Source organism: Periplaneta americana, chromosome 6, assembly GCF_040183065.1.
Source record: "Periplaneta americana isolate PAMFEO1 chromosome 6, P.americana_PAMFEO1_priV1, whole genome shotgun sequence".
In the NCBI taxonomy this organism is placed as follows: Eukaryota; Metazoa; Arthropoda; class Insecta; order Blattodea; family Blattidae; genus Periplaneta; species Periplaneta americana.
This window is the reverse complement of record NC_091122.1, coordinates 79,547,235-79,568,803: the sequence shown is the minus strand read 5'-3', so window position 1 is coordinate 79,568,803 and position 21,569 is coordinate 79,547,235. Positions and strand designations below refer to the sequence as shown.

Below are 21,569 nucleotides of genomic sequence, written 5' to 3'. Positions count from 1 at the left end.
CTAAACATTTAATTGCTCTCTCAGGTTAAGAAAAACAAACAGTTTTGTCTACAAAACATATTGTGATTGGATCAATATAATAATATTACTTAATGAAATGGGAACCTATGTAAGAAGTTCTTGAAAAATTTTAGTTTAAAATTTAGAACAGTAATATACTGGTAGCCTTGATGTTATTAAAAAAAATTCCTTAATTTGTAGACATAAACACATTTTATTATCCCACTATGAAAGCCTTCTTTAGCCTTGTTAAGGATGAGCATCGTTTGTAGTTTAATTAAGATTTCTGAACAACAAACCACATCAAATTTTATTAAAATTAGTTATAATATATTAATTTTTCCCGTTATAGTAATAACAATTAGTGTGTTAATGTTATTTTACGCAAGGTTAAGAATTTCAATGTAATCCTAAGCGACTTTAACAAAATGTGTTGTAATGTCAAAAATAGTCGTCTTATGCATTCAAAAGAGCCCTGGCTCCTGAATTCACCATGTACCGGCAATATATTAATTACTGTAGTTAGTGTACTGCAAATGTTATTGTATTTTTCAATTTAAGCCAATTTTGTAATGACTCTACAAAATGTAGTAAGTTACATTTGAACACATATTAATTTAATTAATATTATCCGTTTACTTTTCTAACTTTTAATTTGTTGAGTTGTTACTCATATAGGCCTATATGCACGAAAAACTATAAACTATAAATTGTACGTGAAATGACGAATAAACCAAGCTATAGAAATTACTGTACTTCAGTTATTTGTATATGTTACAAATGAAAATTTTTATTCCTTTAAAATGAACAACATTGCAGAATATTATATTCATTCTCACAGTTACTTTCAAAACAGAAGTGTATTTTAAGTAATAACCCTACTCTCTTCGAGTTTTATAGATAAGTATCGATATTAAGAGTACAAAATTAAGTTACCGGTAATACTAATTATTGTTAGAAAAGCTAAAGAATGCTCCACTTGTGCAGTGACTAAAACTGTTTAGTATATGTAAAAACATTAATAACATTTTTATTTTTGTTATCTAAATATAAAGATGAATATTTATAACCCCCTTATAGTTAATGTTATCTGTCTTGTTGTAATGGTACTCATAATTTATTACTTGTTTGATATCTGTTATCATTAGTCAATTGTTGTGAAAGGTGTTAATTCTGTTACGCATTTCAACTGCTTTAATGCAAAAATCGTAACCATGTCTCATCACGCAACAGTGCATTGTGACTATTTAAATCATAAATACTCTCATATTATGACGTAATGAAGTATTATGTTGAAACTTGTGGAAGAAGTTACATACCAAAATAATTCATATCAGATCATAATAATTAAATAAGTACTGTATGTGAAGTCACGTTTAACTTGAAAATGACTTTAAACAGAAATAATAGTTTACTAGGGCAGACGTTGTTTTGTAGAAGTCATTTTTAATTTTCAAATAGTAAATAGGCCTATTTATGTTTGCAGCAATAAATTGAGATTAACATACTTTACGATAACCTTTATCTAAAGAAAGGTAAAACTATTAAAAAATACATAATAAGAGAGCATTATGGGTACATATGATTTGTAATAGATAATAATTTATTTGATATGAAATAATTAATGGAACAGAAATAAATTATACACGTTCACTCATGAAATGTTTATAAAATTAAAGTACATTTTAAATACAGCTTAATAACCATTGAGTAGTTTAAAGTTCAGTTTTTTGTGCATAGCAAACTATTTTAAATAATTGATAATTAGGGTAGAGCGAAAACATAGGTACTATAACTTTTATTTGATTTGGAAACTTTAATAGGCGAAAAAGTTGTGTTTCACAGAGACATTTTTTTAATATAACAGCTTTGATTTACTGAATGACTAACATCTTCAGGCCTCTACCGAATCTTATATTTTAGAAATTCTTGGTAAATTCCGTAAATTATTCACCAATAATTCTCCAATATACACAATCTTTATATAATGTTTTAATTCACAAAATAATAAAAACGTAATCCCATAAAAAGGAAAAAAGTAGCAAAAAATAATCACAAACTATCAACTACTTATACAGGAATGAGGGGAAAAGATATGGTTTTCCGCTCTTTCACAAAAAATGAATGCTTGAAATGTGTAACGAAAAGTATTAATATATTATGTTTTAGAGTTATAAATTAATTTAATAATTATATATAATAAATCATGCACGTGTTGTAAATATAATTTAGTTCTCACAATAATACAAAATTAAAATAATATTAAAAGAAACGTTTACAAATGAAATCATAATTTAATTAATTAATTATATAAAAGTTAAGGGGGAAATCATATTTCTCCTCTGCTTCACATGAATTGGATATTAAAACGAAATTAATATCAAATTATAAATTACATTTAATATACTGTATTTATATTTTTGTACATTCTGTTCTGCTTTTGTTTTGATTTCAAACCTCGGTAAAACTGCCCTGGAATCAATTTATATCTTTATAATCCATCTCAGGTTTCTTGATCTGTAACGGAACTAAACTTCAAGAAATCTCTCAACTGGCTGTGTGTGATGTTTTCGTCTGATATGTTTCTCAAGTGGTGTTGCAATTACATTTTCTTGTTAGCCAATGAGCTCATAATATTCACATGTGTTGAAATTAAAAATGGAATCGCACATTCCTTTAAATTTCTAGCTATAAAATTCTTCTTAAACCAAGTTCCCTTAAATGTTGACAACCAAATCCCTTTTCATGCGACGTAGTTCATGTAGGTCCAGCTTTTTAGCCACCCAGAAGAACACGAGCCATTCGTGCTTAATCTAGATGATGTTAATACTCAGTCGTTGTTAGTTATGATAAGTTAAATATTACATACGCCCAGACAAAATATTGCAGCCACAAAGATGACACGTATGAACTAAGAAGCGTGAAAACCATTATATTTTAATAATTGTTTTTATCAAGTTTTTGGATGCTAGAAATAGGCACTCTTTTCAATTACAGCATCGCATAGATAACAGCTTTCAGTTCACGATCCAGTGAATATTGGGTTAGTTTGAATTCATACTTTATTCCTCTTTTACTACTCTCCGATTAAATGCATTTCAATTTTTCCTCGGCACAGTGTTTTATTTTTCTGCTGTCAAAATATGATTCTTTCATATGTACAGTAAATAAGTAGCTGTAAAATTATTTGTATGTAAATTGGAATAATTCGGTTGGATCTTTAAACTTTACTCTTTTCAGTAATAAAATCTGTATTTTGTCTTGCAATAAGATAGATAAAATCGCTCCTGCTGAATGATCGGAGACACGAACTCGGTTGCAGACTGTATTTTTTCCACAGTAGAACCTGTATTTGACGTTATGAAAACCATAATGATAAATATTAACCATTGGTTCTTATATACCCGTGATAGTTAAATGAAAAAAATTCAAACATCAAACAGACTCAACAGTGAACGTGATCAGACTAATCAAATCATTAACTGGGTAATAACTGAAGAATTTAAGGAAGCGGTTTTTTGTTCAAAGATTTATATATACTACTACTTTAAAGCTTGGTAGAGCCCTCAAGATATTATATAAAATGGTTAAAATTTTACAGAATAATAGTACTATATAAGTCACAACTTTTGACGGGTATTACATAATCTAACTCAAAATTTAAAATTTTCACTCCATCCTATAATATTTATACACATGAATATACTTTGAGAAATCTAACTTTTTAAAAATTTTACAGCATTAAGGGATTTATATAAAGTCACAGATGAATGAAACAAATATCTCTCTCTCTCTCTTTGCTTTGTCTTACTTAGACGCATATAAACTCAGAATATGAATTCTCCAAAAACAAAACATATTTATTTTTTCCTTTCCATCAACCAGACTTTGAAACGAATAACAGTAATAATTTATATTGGGACTCCTTTAGCGCGTTTTATTATTTCGTTTTTTACTGATTATTTATTCGACAAAGATTACACATTTGGTACATATTCCTCTATATATACAATAAATTGACATTATTAGTGGAGTATTTAAAGTTCAACAACCTGCTTTTGCATTTAAGCATTTGAAATGTTTAATGTATATTCTGTATATATATTTCATAGTTGAAAATATGTATACACTTACCCTTATGTCTCTCTGACTGAGCTTTATGAATGTTAGGAGTAATGTGATAGAAAGTACATAATTGAAAAATGTTTGGTTCTACCAAAGTCAGTGCAATTGTAGGATTTTGTTACTAAGTTCCTCTGGAAGTATGTGTAGGTCTGTACGAATCATATTATCTTGTATTTAATTTAGGAAATCAGTACCGGTAATCGATGGATGTGATGAGCTATTATTTGAAAACTTTTAAAATATAATTATTTGATTATTTCATCTCTCGGAATACTGAAAGTCAAACGAAAGCATTTTTTTCTAATTTATTGAATATCATAGGCATATTTCATCTGATGTGATAGACTCTTTATTATTTTACATGTTGATACTTACGCTAGAAAAGATTATTTAAACCTTTTGGAATTTTAAATGAATATTTCAAGAATAAATTAATTCTGAGATAAAAAGTAGGGTAAATGACTATGATCAAATTTTGCTATGTAGAGCTTTGATTTAACAAGCTTTTGATGTGTAATACAAAACACATTTAAGAATAAAAATTGGAAATTATGTTTTATTTAACGACGCTCGCAACTGCCGAGATTATATCAGTGTCGCCGTTGTGCCGGAATTTTGTCCCGCAGGAGTTATTTTACATGCCAATAACTCTGCTGGCATAAGCCTGTTGCATTTCAGCACACTTAAATGCCATTGACCTGGTCCGGGATCTAACCCGCAATCTAGGGCATAGAAGGCCAGCACTCTACCGACTGCGCCACCCGCGCCGATTTTTAAGTAAGAGTTCTTAAGGAAACGAAGAATTGCTTCACCGTAACAGACTAATGAAGTCTAGTACCGGACTGAATGAAGAATAGTATAGTTTAATGAATTAGGCGCAGATTTAAATAAAACATAGCCTAGTGTTAAAGATGAATTCCATATTCTGTAAGGGGGAAAGTAATGATACTACTAAAATGAAGTAGGCCTATACAGTAGACTATAGGAAATATGTATTTTTGTTATATTTTGTAAAATATTTCTAAAACATCAGTTTTTGTTTCAGATATTCGAACTATAACAGATACATGTATGGATTAATATTGGTTAAAATGTAGGATAAGATTTTACTCTAAGGAAGATTTTTGTATTTATGTGAATTTCCATCTTCAAAACTAGTCTTTACCTTCTCATTTCATTATTGAATTTCGAAGGTATTTAAGGTAATTACGAGTATGACAAACGTAATTTAAATTTACAGTATTGTGAGATTTTCCGTACCGTAATTCAAACATGAAAATTTTGAGTTTCTTAGTGCATATATCTATACCTATGTAAAATATTTATTAGATTGTGTGGAGCTCGGTTATTTTCTTTTGCGTGAATATTGAATTGCACTCGTAATTAATTAATATAAAAAACTGTGTACAAAGATAATTTTGTGTTTAATGTACTCATTTAGCAATTTCCTTGTATTTACTGTCCGATATTCTAGATCTCCAACAGTTATATATTTTAACAATGGAATCCTTTGTCTATAAATGTGACTATCTATATGTTTATTATATTAAGGCGCTCGGATTCACTTGAATTCAGAACTTTCAGGAAGTAGTCTTTCACTTTTGCAATATTTCCTTAATATGATTATTCATGTACAAATTATATTCATTTCAAATGAGATTTAATTTAATCGGCATTTAATTTTCGCATCAAATGATGACAAACTCAAAAGATTAAAACTCTTTTACTGTTTTGCTTATACTGTTATCAAAATGAATTTTTAATTTGAAATTTGTTCGTCTTTTGAAAGTGGTACAAGAGTTTTAAATACAGTAATTATAAAATACTTTACCGTATATGATACATATTTTTAAATGTTTCTAAAGCCACATCTGTTGGTTAGAGAGGATTAAAAACATTTTGGGCAACAACAAGAACTTAAATTCATACACTTCTAAAAATAAAGCAATGTTGTAGCTTATGTTCTATATGAATTCAAAACGTATGGAACTTTTTATTGTCAAGGCTTATCCTTCAATTGCTGACTCAGGTACGAACCTGTAATGAACAAGTTATAATGTAAAAAACTGTGTATCTATATTTTTTATTTTAATTTGCTGGAGACCATTTTTCAAAAATATCAAAACCAAACTAAAAGAAAGTGCATCATCAGTCGTGAATATCATAACAACTCCATTCTTTAGAGTGTAGCTAATTTGACTCGTGCAGGACGAGGAAAGAGACGGTGGACGTGAAGACAAGGATGTGCTGGAGGTGGAGTGTAAGGTGATGGTAGCAACAGGCAGGCAGTAGCGAGCGCCATGCATGTGGTCTACTTACTTCTTGTCTTCTTTCAGGGTTGATGGCATATGTCTCTCCAGGCCTTCTGTCACCAACGCATCAAACACTAGTGACTGCACCAGCGATTTGTCACCTGAAATCCCCAACAATTTTGTATAGTCTACAAACGAACAATAAGTCAACAACCTATGATCGTACTACATGATTTTTTTATTTTAGTAGGTTATTTTACGACGCTTTATCAACATCTCAGGTTATTTAGCGTCTGAATGAGATGAAGGTGATAATGTCGGTGAAATGAACCCGGGGTCCAGCACCGAAAGTTACCCAGCATTTGCTCATATTGGGTTGAGGGAAAACCCCGGAAAAAACCTCAACAAGGTAACTTGCCCCGACCGGGAATCGAACCCGGGCCACCTGGTTTCGCTACCGGACGCGCTAACCGTTACTCCACAGGTGTGGACGTGTACTACATGATCAATTTAGTTTTTTATTAACATTACTCATAATTGGAATGTCATGTGGCTTCATTACGAACGTTATGTAATGTAAGTTTTGCAATGCGTTACCATCTCACTGCCTCCAAACTTGCAGGTTTCCATTCTATGTTACGTAGGAAAAGTCCGTCCTTACCAAATCAACAAGAACAATAGTAATAATCTTCAAATGTATAAATCACTTCAAACATAAATGATAAATAATAGGACAATTGAACAAATGATAATGGGTTAGATTTTAATATAGGGTTACTCAGTGTTCTTTTTCTAGAGAAAAGAGTGGTGGAACTGTGTGTAAAATTTATTGGAGCAGACGGGGAGATGATTACAGCCAAGTGCACAGGGAATTCAAGGCCTAAACAGAATTCAGAATAATCATGTTAAAAACTTAAGTAACGAGTATTTAATTTCACATCTTAGGCCGAATTCACCAATATGTTCTTAATCCACAATTAACTAATTGTAATTTAACTTATATACGGAAGTTAAATCATATTCAATTCGTTTGCATTTCTCCAAACTAATTATTATTTAAAATAAAGTAAATTAATTTAATTCCCAATTAAGTCATTACTGCCTTCGGAATCATAGTAAAATAGTAATTTCGAAGGCCATTTGCCTTGTTAATGTTATCAGCGACTTTTATAGTAAGTTAATTTGTTATGTTACGGCAATAAATCATCATATACAGAGGTAACGAAACATATTAAAATCATCGAAAACTGAAAGACGGATAGGCAGACTTCAGAAGAAAAGATTGGAAATAAGGAGAAAGAGATTTTAATGCAAAAATCTTCATCTCAATGTCTTCAGCAATATTGAAGACAAAACTGAATAACATGAAAGTAGATGCAAGGAAATATCTTGCAACAATCAAAATGCAAAGACTTCATGATTGACGCTATTTCAATGCCTTCAAATGTAATAGTAGGCGTATACAATACATTTGTTATCCATATTACTTTAATTGCCGTATTTTAGGCAACCAAAATTTGATTAAATGTTTCTTCAATGAATGTATCATATAAATAATTACGAAGTACTTAACTATCAGTTGGAAATTCTATATCACCTTCTGTACTGTTCAAAATATAGGCTACAATGCTTATATTTTGCTTAACCTAAACCGCATTTACAAATCTTTTACCTCCATGGTATTAAAATAATCTTCTCTTTCGGAAATTATCCTGGCCCGTATTGGTAAGAAATCAAATATCAAGTCCAGCATTGTCGTCGCCTTGATGAAAATTATCCTCGTTAATGCAAGGATTAATTATTTAAAGGACCAAATATTGACTAATTAACTTAAATCTAATTTAATGAAAGCTTAAAGTCCAATAATTTGTTTTGGTGAAATGTATTGTCTCTTTAAGTGTCAATTAAGAAGACTTTAAGTAACAGTTAAAGTTAAATAAATTCGGTGAAATCGACCTTTAATTAAATTTTGGGAAGAAATTCTAATATATCTATGTTAGTATAAACTGACTCAATTTGGGTTAACAAAATAATAAATTGATTTCCAGCAAAGACATTTACTAAGCTATATACCGGTATCCAAAGTATTAGAAGATTTTCCACAGCATAGCAATTCTTTCTGTATTAATTCCTCATTTTATCTTATGATATTTCCGTGTGAGGTCAGTTGCAGAAGATTTAACAATATTATAGATTTATTAATTTGTCACACAGAATAATATCTGTATTATTGACAATTAATGTTTGAGAAGAAAAATTCGCTCCGACGCCGGGGATCGAACACGGGTCCGAACCCGGTCCTTGGTTCTACGTACCAAGCGCTCTGACCACTGAGCTACGCCGAATTCAATACACAGCACCGGATCGAATTCTGCTGCTTCAATGTTTCTCTTTATGGCCTGACTCCATGTTAGGCATATGTATATTGACGTATATGTCCAGTGTCAACTGCCATTATACTAGGAGCGCACTCAGCTGAGTGACACTGGACATATACGTCGTCAAAATATATGCCTAACATGGAGTCAGGCCATAAAGGGAAACAATGAAGGAGGAGAATTCGATCCGGTACTGTGGATTGAATTCGGCGTATCTCAGTGGTCAGAGCGCTTGCTACGTAGAACCAAGGACCCGGGTTCGATCCCCGGCGTCGGAGCGAATTTTTCTCCTCAAACATTAATTGTCAAGATTTAACATATTTGTCAAGGTTGAAGTTAGCAAAGGAGGCACAATAATTCTAATAAGGTTTCTTATGGTGTTAACTAGCAGGTAGATGATGAAGTTCACTTGGAAGAAACCTCATAATATATTGGCGGCGCGAAATTCGAACATTTCTCGATTCCATGATGAAAAACATAACAAAAAAGTACTGGAACGCCGTTCAGGCGCGTTTCGTCAGAAAAAAAGCACTCGGGTTACAATAAATAAACAAACATAGTTGAAATTAATGTAACAGCCACACAAATTGATCTATCTAAATTAACTAAGCGGCTATGGACTGTGCTGAGGATGGGAATCAGTTTGGGTTAAATGCTTTAATCAAACTGAAAAAGTGTGGTAAACTCAATTTAAGTTGCTTGAATGAGGCATTATTCAGTAATTTGTATATTTCAGTTAACGTTAAAAGTTAAAACTTACAAGTAAATGTAATTTTATTAATTTATTTTCGTACCTACCTATAATAATAATAATAATAATAATAATAATAATAATAATAATAATAATAATTCGTGGCGCTACAGCCCGTGAAGGGCCTAGACCGACCAGCCGGCTGTTGGCCTCACGTCCACATGCCACATGGACGATTATCCAACCAGAATGGAGGTATCGTGTGGTTAGAACAATGATCCCCCCAACCATTATAGTTGGCATTCGCAACCGGATTTCGCTACTTATCGTAGCTCCCTAAGTGCATAACGATGCTGGATGGGCACCGGTCCTATACACTGGCCGTAATTTCATGAGAAAATTTCTTCCCCCATGAGGACTCGAACCAGCGCGCATTCCGTAACGCGAGTCCTAGGCAGGATGCCTTAGACCACGACGCCACGGCGCGGAAACGTAAATACCTACAGGAAATGGAAATAAAAATAACTTGCATTATTTTGCAAATCAAGCTTTCAGGTATAATTCCCTATAAAGTTGATTTGAATAATTTTGAGGGAACGCTAACCGACCCCGGAACAATTTTTCTCTCAAATTATTCAAATCAACCTTACAGGGAGTTATACCTGAAAGCTTGATTTGCATAGTACATATCACTCTTCGTTAATAGAAAACCACAATTTAAGTCACACAGAGTTAGTGTGCACTCAATGTTGGTTGCTTGACGGTTGTCAGTCCACTTTGAGGTCTGTGGATATAGAGGGAAAAGTTGGATCGGTGTCGGGTAGAGCTCCCGGGTAGCTCAGTTGATAGAGCGTTGGTACGTTTAACCAAAGGTCCCGGATTCGTTACCCGGCCCCCGAACAATTTTTCCCTCAAAATTATTGCATTATTTTGTTTCCCACTGTCTCAAACGTCACTGTTTTGTTTCCCACTATCTAAAACCATATTCATACTTCCATATTGTCAATATAAAACAGTGTGTATCTAAACATTAACTTAATTTTTAATGAATTAATTAATTTTTGTCTAACCTTACTACAGAACGTAGAAGAACAGTTGTATGTAACTCCCATATAATGACTATCAAGACACTTGTGTGATCGTTGCTTAAATAACTAATCACGAACAAAAGTTATTTATGACACTCTTAATCCACTCGAACTGTACTGTGGTGCGTTTTATAACAACGATGATACGAGCGGCGGGTGTGAACATATAAACAACGACTGAGTGCGTTATCGCAACTCACTCATGCAGCTCACATAGGACAATAGTGGCTCATCCACTGGGCAATGACATCGAGGTCATGCACCAAAAACGATGCCGTCGACAATATGGAAATCGGTGATTATAAATGGTGAACAGAAATTACATTTTAATTACGGTTATTGCTACTATGTTTTCGTAGCCAAAGGTTACTGCGTTTTTAACCGAGGTTGATGCACATCGCTAAATATTGTAAACATGCTCTAATACCGACTCTGGGCAGAAAACATAGCATGTGCGGGACTATGTCGAACAATCCCGAAGCGAAGAACCTAACATTCTCAATCTTTGGTTGATGTAGAACGTGGAGGAAGGGCGGGCGAAGAGGAGAGAAGCAGAAATTTCCAATCGGGTATGACTGACCAAATCCAATATTTTAACATGAAATGAATTTTGGACAAAACATTAATTATACTCTCAAACAAATATTGTTGTGAACTTTGTACTTTCAATTTATTTCACATTTATTTGACGGTAAGCACTGCTTATCTTGCGTCTATGGCAGGCAAGTCAAGGACACGGGCAATTGCTGTCCATGAAAGTGCACTTTGCGAGCGCTCTGGTTTGAGTGAATGTAAGAGAAGTGTCAGTTAAGGGTGTACGCTGTGCAGGGAATAAGTTACTACAGTAATGTAAACTTAATACTAGGCAATATACAGCTCTACTGGGATAATTTATTTAGGAAATTTATATTTCGACAATCACGTTAAGTAATATTTCTTTGTAGGTATACTTGACAATAATTATTATTAATAAAAATTATTTCACAACATAACACAAACAATTAGAAATATCACTGTATTGTGAATGACATTGCCCATTCATGAATAAATGCGCAGTAGGCTATATCATGATAACTATTCAATATTCTTACATATTGACGAATTTAAAAAAAATAAAACTAACTTAATTCAAATCTCTTTTGTTTTACACACACAGACATATGCATATAAACGTCCAGGTTTGTCCTTTTTCGTGAAAGTTTCTATCTTTTAAATTCTTGTAATGTTCTCTGAAATAATTCTTCCAATGTCAGTCTTGACGGAAACTCTCCTCATAATGGAGTCTATACGAGAATCTGTCGAAAGTGGTCTTTGCCTAGTTTTGTTGAGATTCGTTTGTAAAAAAAAAAAATACTGTTCGTGGAGTTCCCAAAAATTGACATTATATCTTTTGCAAACTTATGAGTGAGATGGAATTTAAACAAATATATAATAATCACAGTAAAATTTGTATATTTTGAAAACACAACGTTAAAACTTTTCGTTAGATTTGAAATATTTTTAGTAAACTTTTGGGCTACTTTTAGTTTCAATTAATAATTTCTTCGTAATCACCAATCATTTAAATTCTATCATTTTCCGTGACGTTCATGTAGTCTGAGGAATTATATAGGCCTACATAGTAATGTCGCTGTACATTAAATTTCTTACAGATAGTGTGTTTCTTACACGCTAGAAATTGTGCCTCTCCATTGTGATTGCGGCTTCAAAGCGTGAATAACCACTCTGCATGTTAAGATTGAAAAACAGCTACTGCTGATTCTAGACAATAGTCTACAATTAATAGTGTCTAACGTAATATAATTGTATAATTAATGAACAAAAATGGATTATTTTCTCATAAAAATACTTATAAATATAAAAAAGAGTTCGTGAATTATTTTCATCACCTCAACAAAATAAATTATACATTTCAAAATATAATAATTAAACATAATACATAAATATCTAAAACAGAGTTTAGTCTGTGTGTGATATGTCCTGGGAAAGTACTGTATGTAATAAGTCTGCATTTCATATATTGTGTATCTATTTCTATATATTATATCTATTTTACCTTATATCTTTAATATAAATACGATTTTTATTGTCATATACATTTAATGTAATATGTGTATTTTATGTCATAATTATGTACAGTTGTCAAAAAAAAAGTGGCCGCACTCGTCAAGAGCGAATATTTTCAAAGTCCACTTCGGGTCGCGGCGATGTTACACGATGCATGTGCTTGTACAAGCAGTTCCGGAACTATGAAAGTGTTCCATATTTGCGCCTCGTAGACCAGCGGTAGAGTGCTTGTTTAATGATTCAAAGGTTGTGGGTTCGGGCCTTCTTCAAGTTTTCATTTTATTTTTTAATCGTTCTTTAGCGATGTAAATGATATTCAAATTATCATTTATATCCAGTTATCGTTCTTTATGGATATCGCGTTATTTATATTTTGTTATCGTTCTTTAGAGATATGAATAAAATTCAAGTCATCATTTGTATTTTGTTGTCGTTTTATAACGATATGAATAATAATAATTATTATTGTATCTGCAATGGGGGTTAGCCCTATTTTACATATGTATGTTAGGGCTATAGTTTTATACACAAAAAAGATAAGCATAAAGAGAAATGGAAAAGAAAATTACATTAGCTTACGCGATGTAAACAAAACATAAACAATCCGTAAATTAGGCATTCCGATTGCAAAACAAATATCAGTTATCAATTTGAAACATACAAAAACATTAACAACACACATACGTAACACTTCTATAACACAAATATGCAGCTTTTCGTACCATACATCATAAATTAATACACAATAGTCACACAAACACAATCAAACTATAATTACGGCATTGCGACGACATCAAGCATCCCATAACTGACTCACATACATAACAAATCAAGCATCCGTTGCAACACATACACTTCAACATAGTAACCACACTTTTAAAAGTTACAAATTTGGCTCCAAGAAGAATAAATAGGACACTGTTACTAATTAGGGGAGAGTCGGGTAGTATCGGACATCGGGTAGTATTGGACAGTGCGTTTCTTTCATCTACCACCATATGGTAGTACCTGAATAACATGGTTACGTTTCTCTATGCGACATCACAGAAACGTAACCATGTCAGTCAGGTACTATCATCGTGTGGTATATGAAAGAAACTCACTGTCCGATATTACCCGATATCCGATACTACCCGACTCTCCCCTACTATTCTTCTACAATTTCTTAAATACATCTGTAATAAATCTGTGAAATTCCGATATGAATAATATTCACGTTTTTTATATTGTTATCGTTCTTTAGCGATATAAATAATATTCAAGTTATCATTTATATTCTGTTTTCCTTCATTAGCATTATAAAATAATATTCAAGTTATTTATATTGTTATTGTTCTTTCGCAATATAAATAATCTGTATTTTATGTAAGTAATTATTATAACATAAATAACCATCTTTCTTTGTAAAATAGGTTATTTTATTTAGATAATTAAATACGTATTATATAATATCATATATTAATTAAACAAACCGAAATTTATCAGTTATATTCTGTTATCGTTCTTTAGTGATACTGTATAAATAATATTCAAGTTATTTATATTGTAATCGTTCTTTAGCGATATAAATAACATAAATGTAATATTAGGTTTGGAAAAATCCAGTTGCATAATACTGGTATTAGTTTTTCTTTTTGTATTATTACATTATACTATCTTGAACCACAATAAAATGAAAAGGAGTAACGAGGAATTGAACCTGAGACGTTGACATCTAAATTCCAACGTTCATCCGCTGAGCTACGAGGGCAAAAGTGTGGAAACATTTTCGGAAAAATTGGCCCAATCACACTCTAAGATTTTCTGATGATTCGTAGAAGCTAGTCCAGGATGCGGGGGGCAAAGGCTAATTGAGATTTCCCTGTCTCTGATCGGGTCAAACATCCTGAGAGAATTAATATTTAACCCTAGCCGCGATTTTCGGTGAAGTCCGGAGGGCCCAATTAGTCAAATCCACTCTCCTCATCTCCACGCTTGGGCCCCCTGGAATTTTATAAGATGCGAAAGAGATAGTGGTGTGCGGAAAGCAACGGGATGTTACCGCATTTAGGCCTATCCTTCCCAAGAAAAACTTCAAACATGAACAAAGGAAGCTTTTAATAGAAGAAGAAGAAGGATCTTCTGCGGACCTCTGGAAAAAGAACTAAGGAAGAGACTAGTGAAGTGCTTTGTGTGGAGTGTGGCATTGTATGGGGAAGGAACATGGACATTACGACGAAATGAAGAGAAACGAATTGAAGCATTTGAAATGTGGATGTGGAGAAGAACGTTGCGTGTGAAGTGGACAGACAGAATAAGAAATAAAACTGTGTTTGAAAAAGTGAGTGAAGAAAGAGTGATGCTGAAACTGATTAGAAAGAGAAAAGGAATTGGTTCGGTCTCTGGTTGAAAAGAATAATAGACGACATTAGGATATGTGGATCATATGCGGAGACTAAGAGGAAGGCAGAAAATAGGAAAGATTGGAGATTGCTGGGTTTGCAATGAAAGACCTGCCCATGGACAGAACACTTATGTATATATGTTCAGAATGCCTGGAATATCGTGTCTAAGAACAGTCGCTATTTGCAAAGACTAGTCAATTCCATGCCCACTCGACTGCAAGATAATCGAGATAAGAGGAAGATAGACTAAATATTGAATTGTGGCTTTTTGTTTTGTTTTTTGAACGCTTTATTGTTTGAATGTTTGAAGGCCGACGCCAGTAAATTTGTTTTGTTTATGCCACGAAAGATATTTTTATTGAGAATAAAATCTTTTTTCTTTCCATTTGCAGCCACAATATCATAATGATATAGTCATGGCATAGTATAATAATGAACCTGATGTTAATTACTAAAATAATCGTAAAAGAGAAAGGAGCCATTATGTATAGTTTGTCTCTCTCAAAAACAGAACAAAAAAGAACATAAAAAGCATGAGGTTTTAGTCGAACGCAGGACCTCGTGAATAAGAGGCCTGAACGCTACCATTACGCTATCGAATAACACACAGAATACTTCAATTATAACTGTAGATATCAGGCAACGTGGTCCAACAACATGTAACATCGCCTGTCTCCGAATTGTAGCGAAGATACCCGAAGGGAACTTTGTTTCAGGAGAGGGGCCATTTATTTCTTTTGACAGCTGTACATATATTTTATGTAACTATTTGTACAGGGCTATAATATGTATGATTTAATTAATTACAGCCCTAATATACTTTCGGGTTAAATAGGGTTCTATACACTTGGAAATTCAATAATAATACTATAGGGTTTAACTACCACTTGGAATCGTATTGTTTTCAGTAGGTACTGTAAAGCAAGCAATCGTATGTTTAGTATACTGGTGTACACTTGGTCAAAATGAAAGTGGCTGGTCTCTTGAGCAGTGAAAATTTTCTAATTGTAAGTCCCTTCGGTGAGCGCGCAGTTCACTACCGTAAACCTCCGTGCGCCACTTTAGTTAACTCCATAACAAAGGCGCTGATTTGGGCTACCTCCGCAGCATGTTTCGAATCTCTGTAGAGAATGTTTTGTTTTGTCCTTTCTTTTATTTTTTTACAACTCCTTTCAGTGTAATATAATCAAATAATTTTTCTTACGTTAAATCATGTTACTTGCAGATAATTACAAAATTGTTGAAAATTTGTGGTTATAATTTCAGGAAATCAGGATATATTTTGTCATCAGAATTATGGTTTTTCTTCTTGTTTACAATTAGGCCCTGATGATCACGAATTTAGATTAGTATAATGATCATATTCCCTGTAGCACAACTTGATAATTAAGTATTGCCAATTATTTAATCGTCAACATATTTACTGAATGTTCCTTAGGCAATAGGCTAGAGTGTAAAGCAGCAGGGATTAATAAAATAATTAACACAGCATTTTAATATGAAAGCCTCTAATTGTCGTCTTTAGTGTTACGTCCATCTAGCGTTAAAAGTTTCTATTAACACGAAAAAAAAAACTATATCACTGATGCATTTAAAAGGCAACAAAAAAAAGTTTAGTTATACAACAAAGATTTGAACTTGCAATCTCACGAACTCTTAACTAACGTCCAACCAACTACGCAAAGAGTTTTACTACGGTCAGAATGGCATTGTAATGAGCAATGGTTGTACTCCACTTGAGAACCTGTTATACAGTATATAGTGTTTGTATTACAATATTCACTGTTTTAAACACTCTGAACGATCTGTGTGTTTTAAATCTCGTATATGAATTATTTTCTCGGAAGATTTTAGTGATGTGTAGTTGTGTTTCCCATTATAACTACTAGAAGAATATACTCAATCTTTTGAACATAGCCTGGCTCTCCCGAGCTGTCACGGAAATACCCGATTCGAACTTAGTCTCTCAGACGCCGGCCACTTTCATTTTGACCAAGTGTACTTATTCAATCCCTATCACTCCTCTTGCGACGAAAGAACGGATGAATAAGATGCCCGCAAGTTGTGTTGTTTACACGGTGGGGAACGTACTCTTGGCGAGCTGATGCTGACACGACTGGTGTAAGAGTACACATCACTGGCCCTCGACTAATTAACATGCAGAGATTCAGAACTGAGCTATATAATTATTTTAGTAGATTCTAAGGCAGCTATCCAGGCCGTAGCAAATATTTCGTACACAGCAGAATGTAGAAAAAAAAAAAAACTAAAACACAACTACGTATCCAACAAAATGGTTGCTTTCCAATGGATTCCGTTCCACTGTGGCAGTGAGGGCAATGAGACTGCTGACACAACTGCAAAAAAAGAACACATAGCTTCTGCAAACACAAGAAAACTGCATCTCCTTTCGCACTGCATCGCATATTATTCACAAAGCCATAAACAGGACCACGCAGGTAAACTAGCTCAGCTATCTCAAAATAACATTTGGAAAACGAAAATCTGCTATCTACCAGACTGGCCGCGGAAGGAGCACTACCTCTGTTCTAAATCTTCACAGGACAGGACTTCCTCAGCAAACACCTACAGTGTAGGTCCTACACCATGGAGTCAATGTGGGAGAGATATTGGAGAAGCATCACAAGTTCAGGAGTTACAGAACTTATTTTAACATCTGTGTTCTTTTGTTATGTTCGTTCAGTACTATTTCATAGTGTATATACACTGTTTCTTCATTTATAAGCCAAATGACGTGAGTCAAATGCTTTCTGTGTTACACAAATGCTTATTGACATCAAATAATAAATGAAGGAAATAAGTAAATGAAATTGTGCACAGTCAGACAGATTGGCGTTAAAGCATAAGTTAAGATTAATTTTGGAAAGAGGACCTTTAAACTAATCTATACTAATAATAAATCTGTAGCCGAATTTTTTCTGGTAATTTTCGATTTTCCAAAAATAATTGATCCTAACATATATAATTAACCACCCTGAAACCGAAAATCGCTTTTTTGACAATTTTGTTTGTATGTCTGTCTGTCTGTCTGTATGTTTGTTACCTTTTCACGCGATAATGGCTGAACGGATTTCGATGAAAATTGGAATATAAATAAAGTTCGTTGTAACTTAGATTTTAGGCTATATGGTATTAAAAATACATTATTTAAAAGGGGGGTTATAAGGGGGCCTGAATTAAATAAATCTAAATATCTCGCTTATTATTGATTTTTGTGAAAAATGTTACATAACAAAGATTTCTTTAAAAATAATTTGCGATAAGTTTTATTCCTTGAAAAATTTTGATAGGACTGATATTTAATGAGATAAATGAGTTTTAAAATTAAAATAACTGTCATCTAAGGCCGTGTAATGAATTAAAAAACAAATGACTTCGTCTATAAGGGGCCTTGGACAGCAACAATCGAAAGCTATGAAAGATAGCCTACAGAGAATGTTTCTGTGTTTGTATGAAGTAATATCGGAAGCTAAATTAACCGATTTGTATAATTAATTATTAATTCACCATTGGAAAGTGTAGTTTCTCTAGATGGACATAATGCTATAATGTTATTACAGTAACTTCTGAGTGAATCGAGGACAGGTAAGATTAAAATAGCTTCTTATGCACAGAAAACTTGATAGACTATTCTGTACATTCGTTTCCTGTATTTCCTAAAATAATTTTATGACCAAATTAGTGGTCTCTGGATCAAAATGATCGCATTTTAATTTTTAAATACAATTTAAATTAAGGGGATCCAATTTACCCTTCTATCAAACACGAATGTTCCCTGGATCAAATGTCCTATTTTAATTATGTAATTACTTTATATTTATTTCTAACGGGTGCAGCGGAGCGCACGGTTACTGCTAGTAATATAATATAGTACAATATAATATAATATAATATAATATAATATAATATAATATAGTATAATATAATATAATATAATATAATATAATATAATATAATATAATACAATATACAAAAATGTTATGTTTTATTTAACGACGCTCGCAACTGCAGAGGTTATATCAGCGTCGCCGGATGTGCCGGAATTTTGTCCCACAGGTGTTCTTTTACATGCCAGTAAATCTACTGACATGAGCCTGTCTCATTTAAGCACACTTAAATGCCATCGACCTGGCCCGGGATCGAACCCGCAACCTTGGGCATAGAAGGCCAGCGCTATACCAACTCGCCAACCAGGTCGAATATAATATAATATAATATAATATAATATAATATAATATAATATAATATAATATAATATAATATAATATAATATAATATGTAATATTATACAGTATAATACAATTTAAGTTATTTGAAGGGTTTACAACCATAGTGGGCCAAGCGCCATTTACTGAATACGTAGAAAACAAGGGTTAAAATTAAGTTATTACCATAATTCAATGGAAACCTATAACAAGTGAAATAAAATATACACATTAAATCTAAATGATGTCAGTCTTCATTAAACTATGGTTGCATGTAATAAAAATTAAGAAACAGGTTAAAGGAATTGTCATTGCACCAAATGAGTGTCTCTGGACCAAAATGATCGCATTTTAGTTATTTGGATGCAATTTAAATTAAGTAACATATTAAACGATGTAGCCTTCTATCAAACACGAATGTTCCCTGGATCAAACGTCCTATTTTAATTATGTAATTACTTTATATTTATTTATAACGGGTGCAGCTGAGCCCACGGGTACGGCTAGTTTAAAATAAAAATGAAGGTGATATAAAACCAAATAATGACATAAAATAGGTTGTTGATGATGACAATGACAATATAAGAGACGTATAAGATCAAGAAAAAGAGAGAAAATATGGGAAATGATAGTAATGAAGATAACAGATATGATTATAAAAAGAAAATTGACATTAATAACAATTATATTGATTTCAACAAAGAAAATGAGGAAAATAAAGACGACGACGATGATTCCATTCTGATAATTGTCGGAGGTAACACGACCGAGAGATGAGATTGAAGACTATCCAAAAAGCACGACACAAAATAATATCTTCAAGAATCTGCTGTCACACTATCATTTACGTTATTTCCTAGAATCGAAATAGGAGAAAAGCAAGTGTCATTCGAAGTTAGTATCAGGGGTATATTTAATACTAGCCTATCCTAGACTATAGCCTAGAGATTGCAAGTCCAGAAAAACCGCACGAAATGAAGAAAATGGGGTGCTAAAAAGATAGAAGTGAGAAAGCTTGTTAATAATAATAATAATAATAATAATAATAATAATAATAATAATAATAATAATAATAGGGTTGTAAAGGGTAGTAATGCGACTCAAATAGCCTATCCTGCCCAATTTCCATCCTCACCTTCTCGTGGCACAATCTGCTTTAACTAACGAAGCTCTGGGAATCGAGTTACAGCGGTATAGCTATTCCAACGACATGGAGGAAATGCTATGTAATGCCTGTCCAGAGGCTACATAAGGTGGCAGCCCCAACACTGGACTTACCTGGCGATAGTCTAGTAATCTATTCTGGGGAAATTCAAGTACAGTGAAGTCTCAAATGGTAGATAACCGAATGGATAAAACTGTCGACGACATAGGCGTGTTACGGACAATGAAAAAGAATTCGTGGAAGAAAAAAGGTTTAATAAATTTCGGAACTTGGAATGTCAGAGGTATTAATTATAAAGACGATCAGTTAGAAGAAAAACTGCTCAAAAAGAACACCAAGATGGCTGTGATCACAGAATCTCTTAAAAACTTAAAGCTACTAAAGATACTGATAACTTTTTAAAAATATATTGTGGAGTAGGTCGAAAAGAACGAGCTCATGCTGGAGTGATGGTCATGATACATAATTCATTGACATCCAATATTAACTATTATAAATTTTGGAATGAACGTATGGTAGAGGTCCGCCTAAAACTGCAGAGAGGATATATGACAATTGTAGGTTTATATGCTCCAATAGAAGGGTTAGAAGAGGAAAACGAACAATTCATTGAAGAACTCCAAACTGTTTTAGGTAAAATCAACAAATCTGACATAATGGGAGACCTAAATGCTAGAGTGGTGAACAGCCAAATAGGATTATCATGTTAGAAAATTTGGAGAAATAGTTTTAAACCAAAATGGCAAAAGATTAATTGATTTTGTACTTTACAATGACTTGCAAATAATGAATATAAAATTTAAACACAAGGATATCCACAAATTTACATGGTCAGCTAGAGGATCACGCTCTATTATTATTTTATCTGTAATAGAAAAATGTCTGAAATGACTTTAGATATACGAGTATTTAGAGGATTTTAAATTGAATCAGATCATCACCTTATAGTAAGTACAGTTAGAATTCCCCCAAAATGGTGAAAGAGAAATGTTAAATGTAAGAGCAAATCAGAGCAACTTTTCAAGATAGGTTTACTTCGCGATCCTAGTATTAAGTGGTTTTATGAAACCAGAGTGAGTAGATTATTAGAAGAAATAAAAATTAGCGATGTTGTAGATACTGAATGGACAAATTTGAAAAGTATCATTACACAAGCAGCTAAGGAGAGTTAAGGACTGAAAAGAAAACGGAAT

At 32.7% G+C, this 21,569-nt stretch overlaps 1 protein-coding gene across 3 annotated transcripts in view; it reads right to left on the bottom strand.

The window, feature by feature from the left end:
• The window catches only part of stol (voltage-dependent calcium channel subunit stolid), a 1,833,618-nt gene that overhangs the window by 221,825 nt on the left and 1,590,224 nt on the right, over nucleotides 1-21,569 (bottom strand). For all 3 annotated transcript variants that reach the window (XM_069828334.1, XM_069828336.1, XM_069828335.1), the window contains one exon: nucleotides 6,445-6,538. In XM_069828334.1, the coding sequence (XP_069684435.1) occupies nucleotides 6,445-6,538 (94 nt within the window). The remainder of the gene's footprint in view (nucleotides 1-6,444; nucleotides 6,539-21,569) is intronic.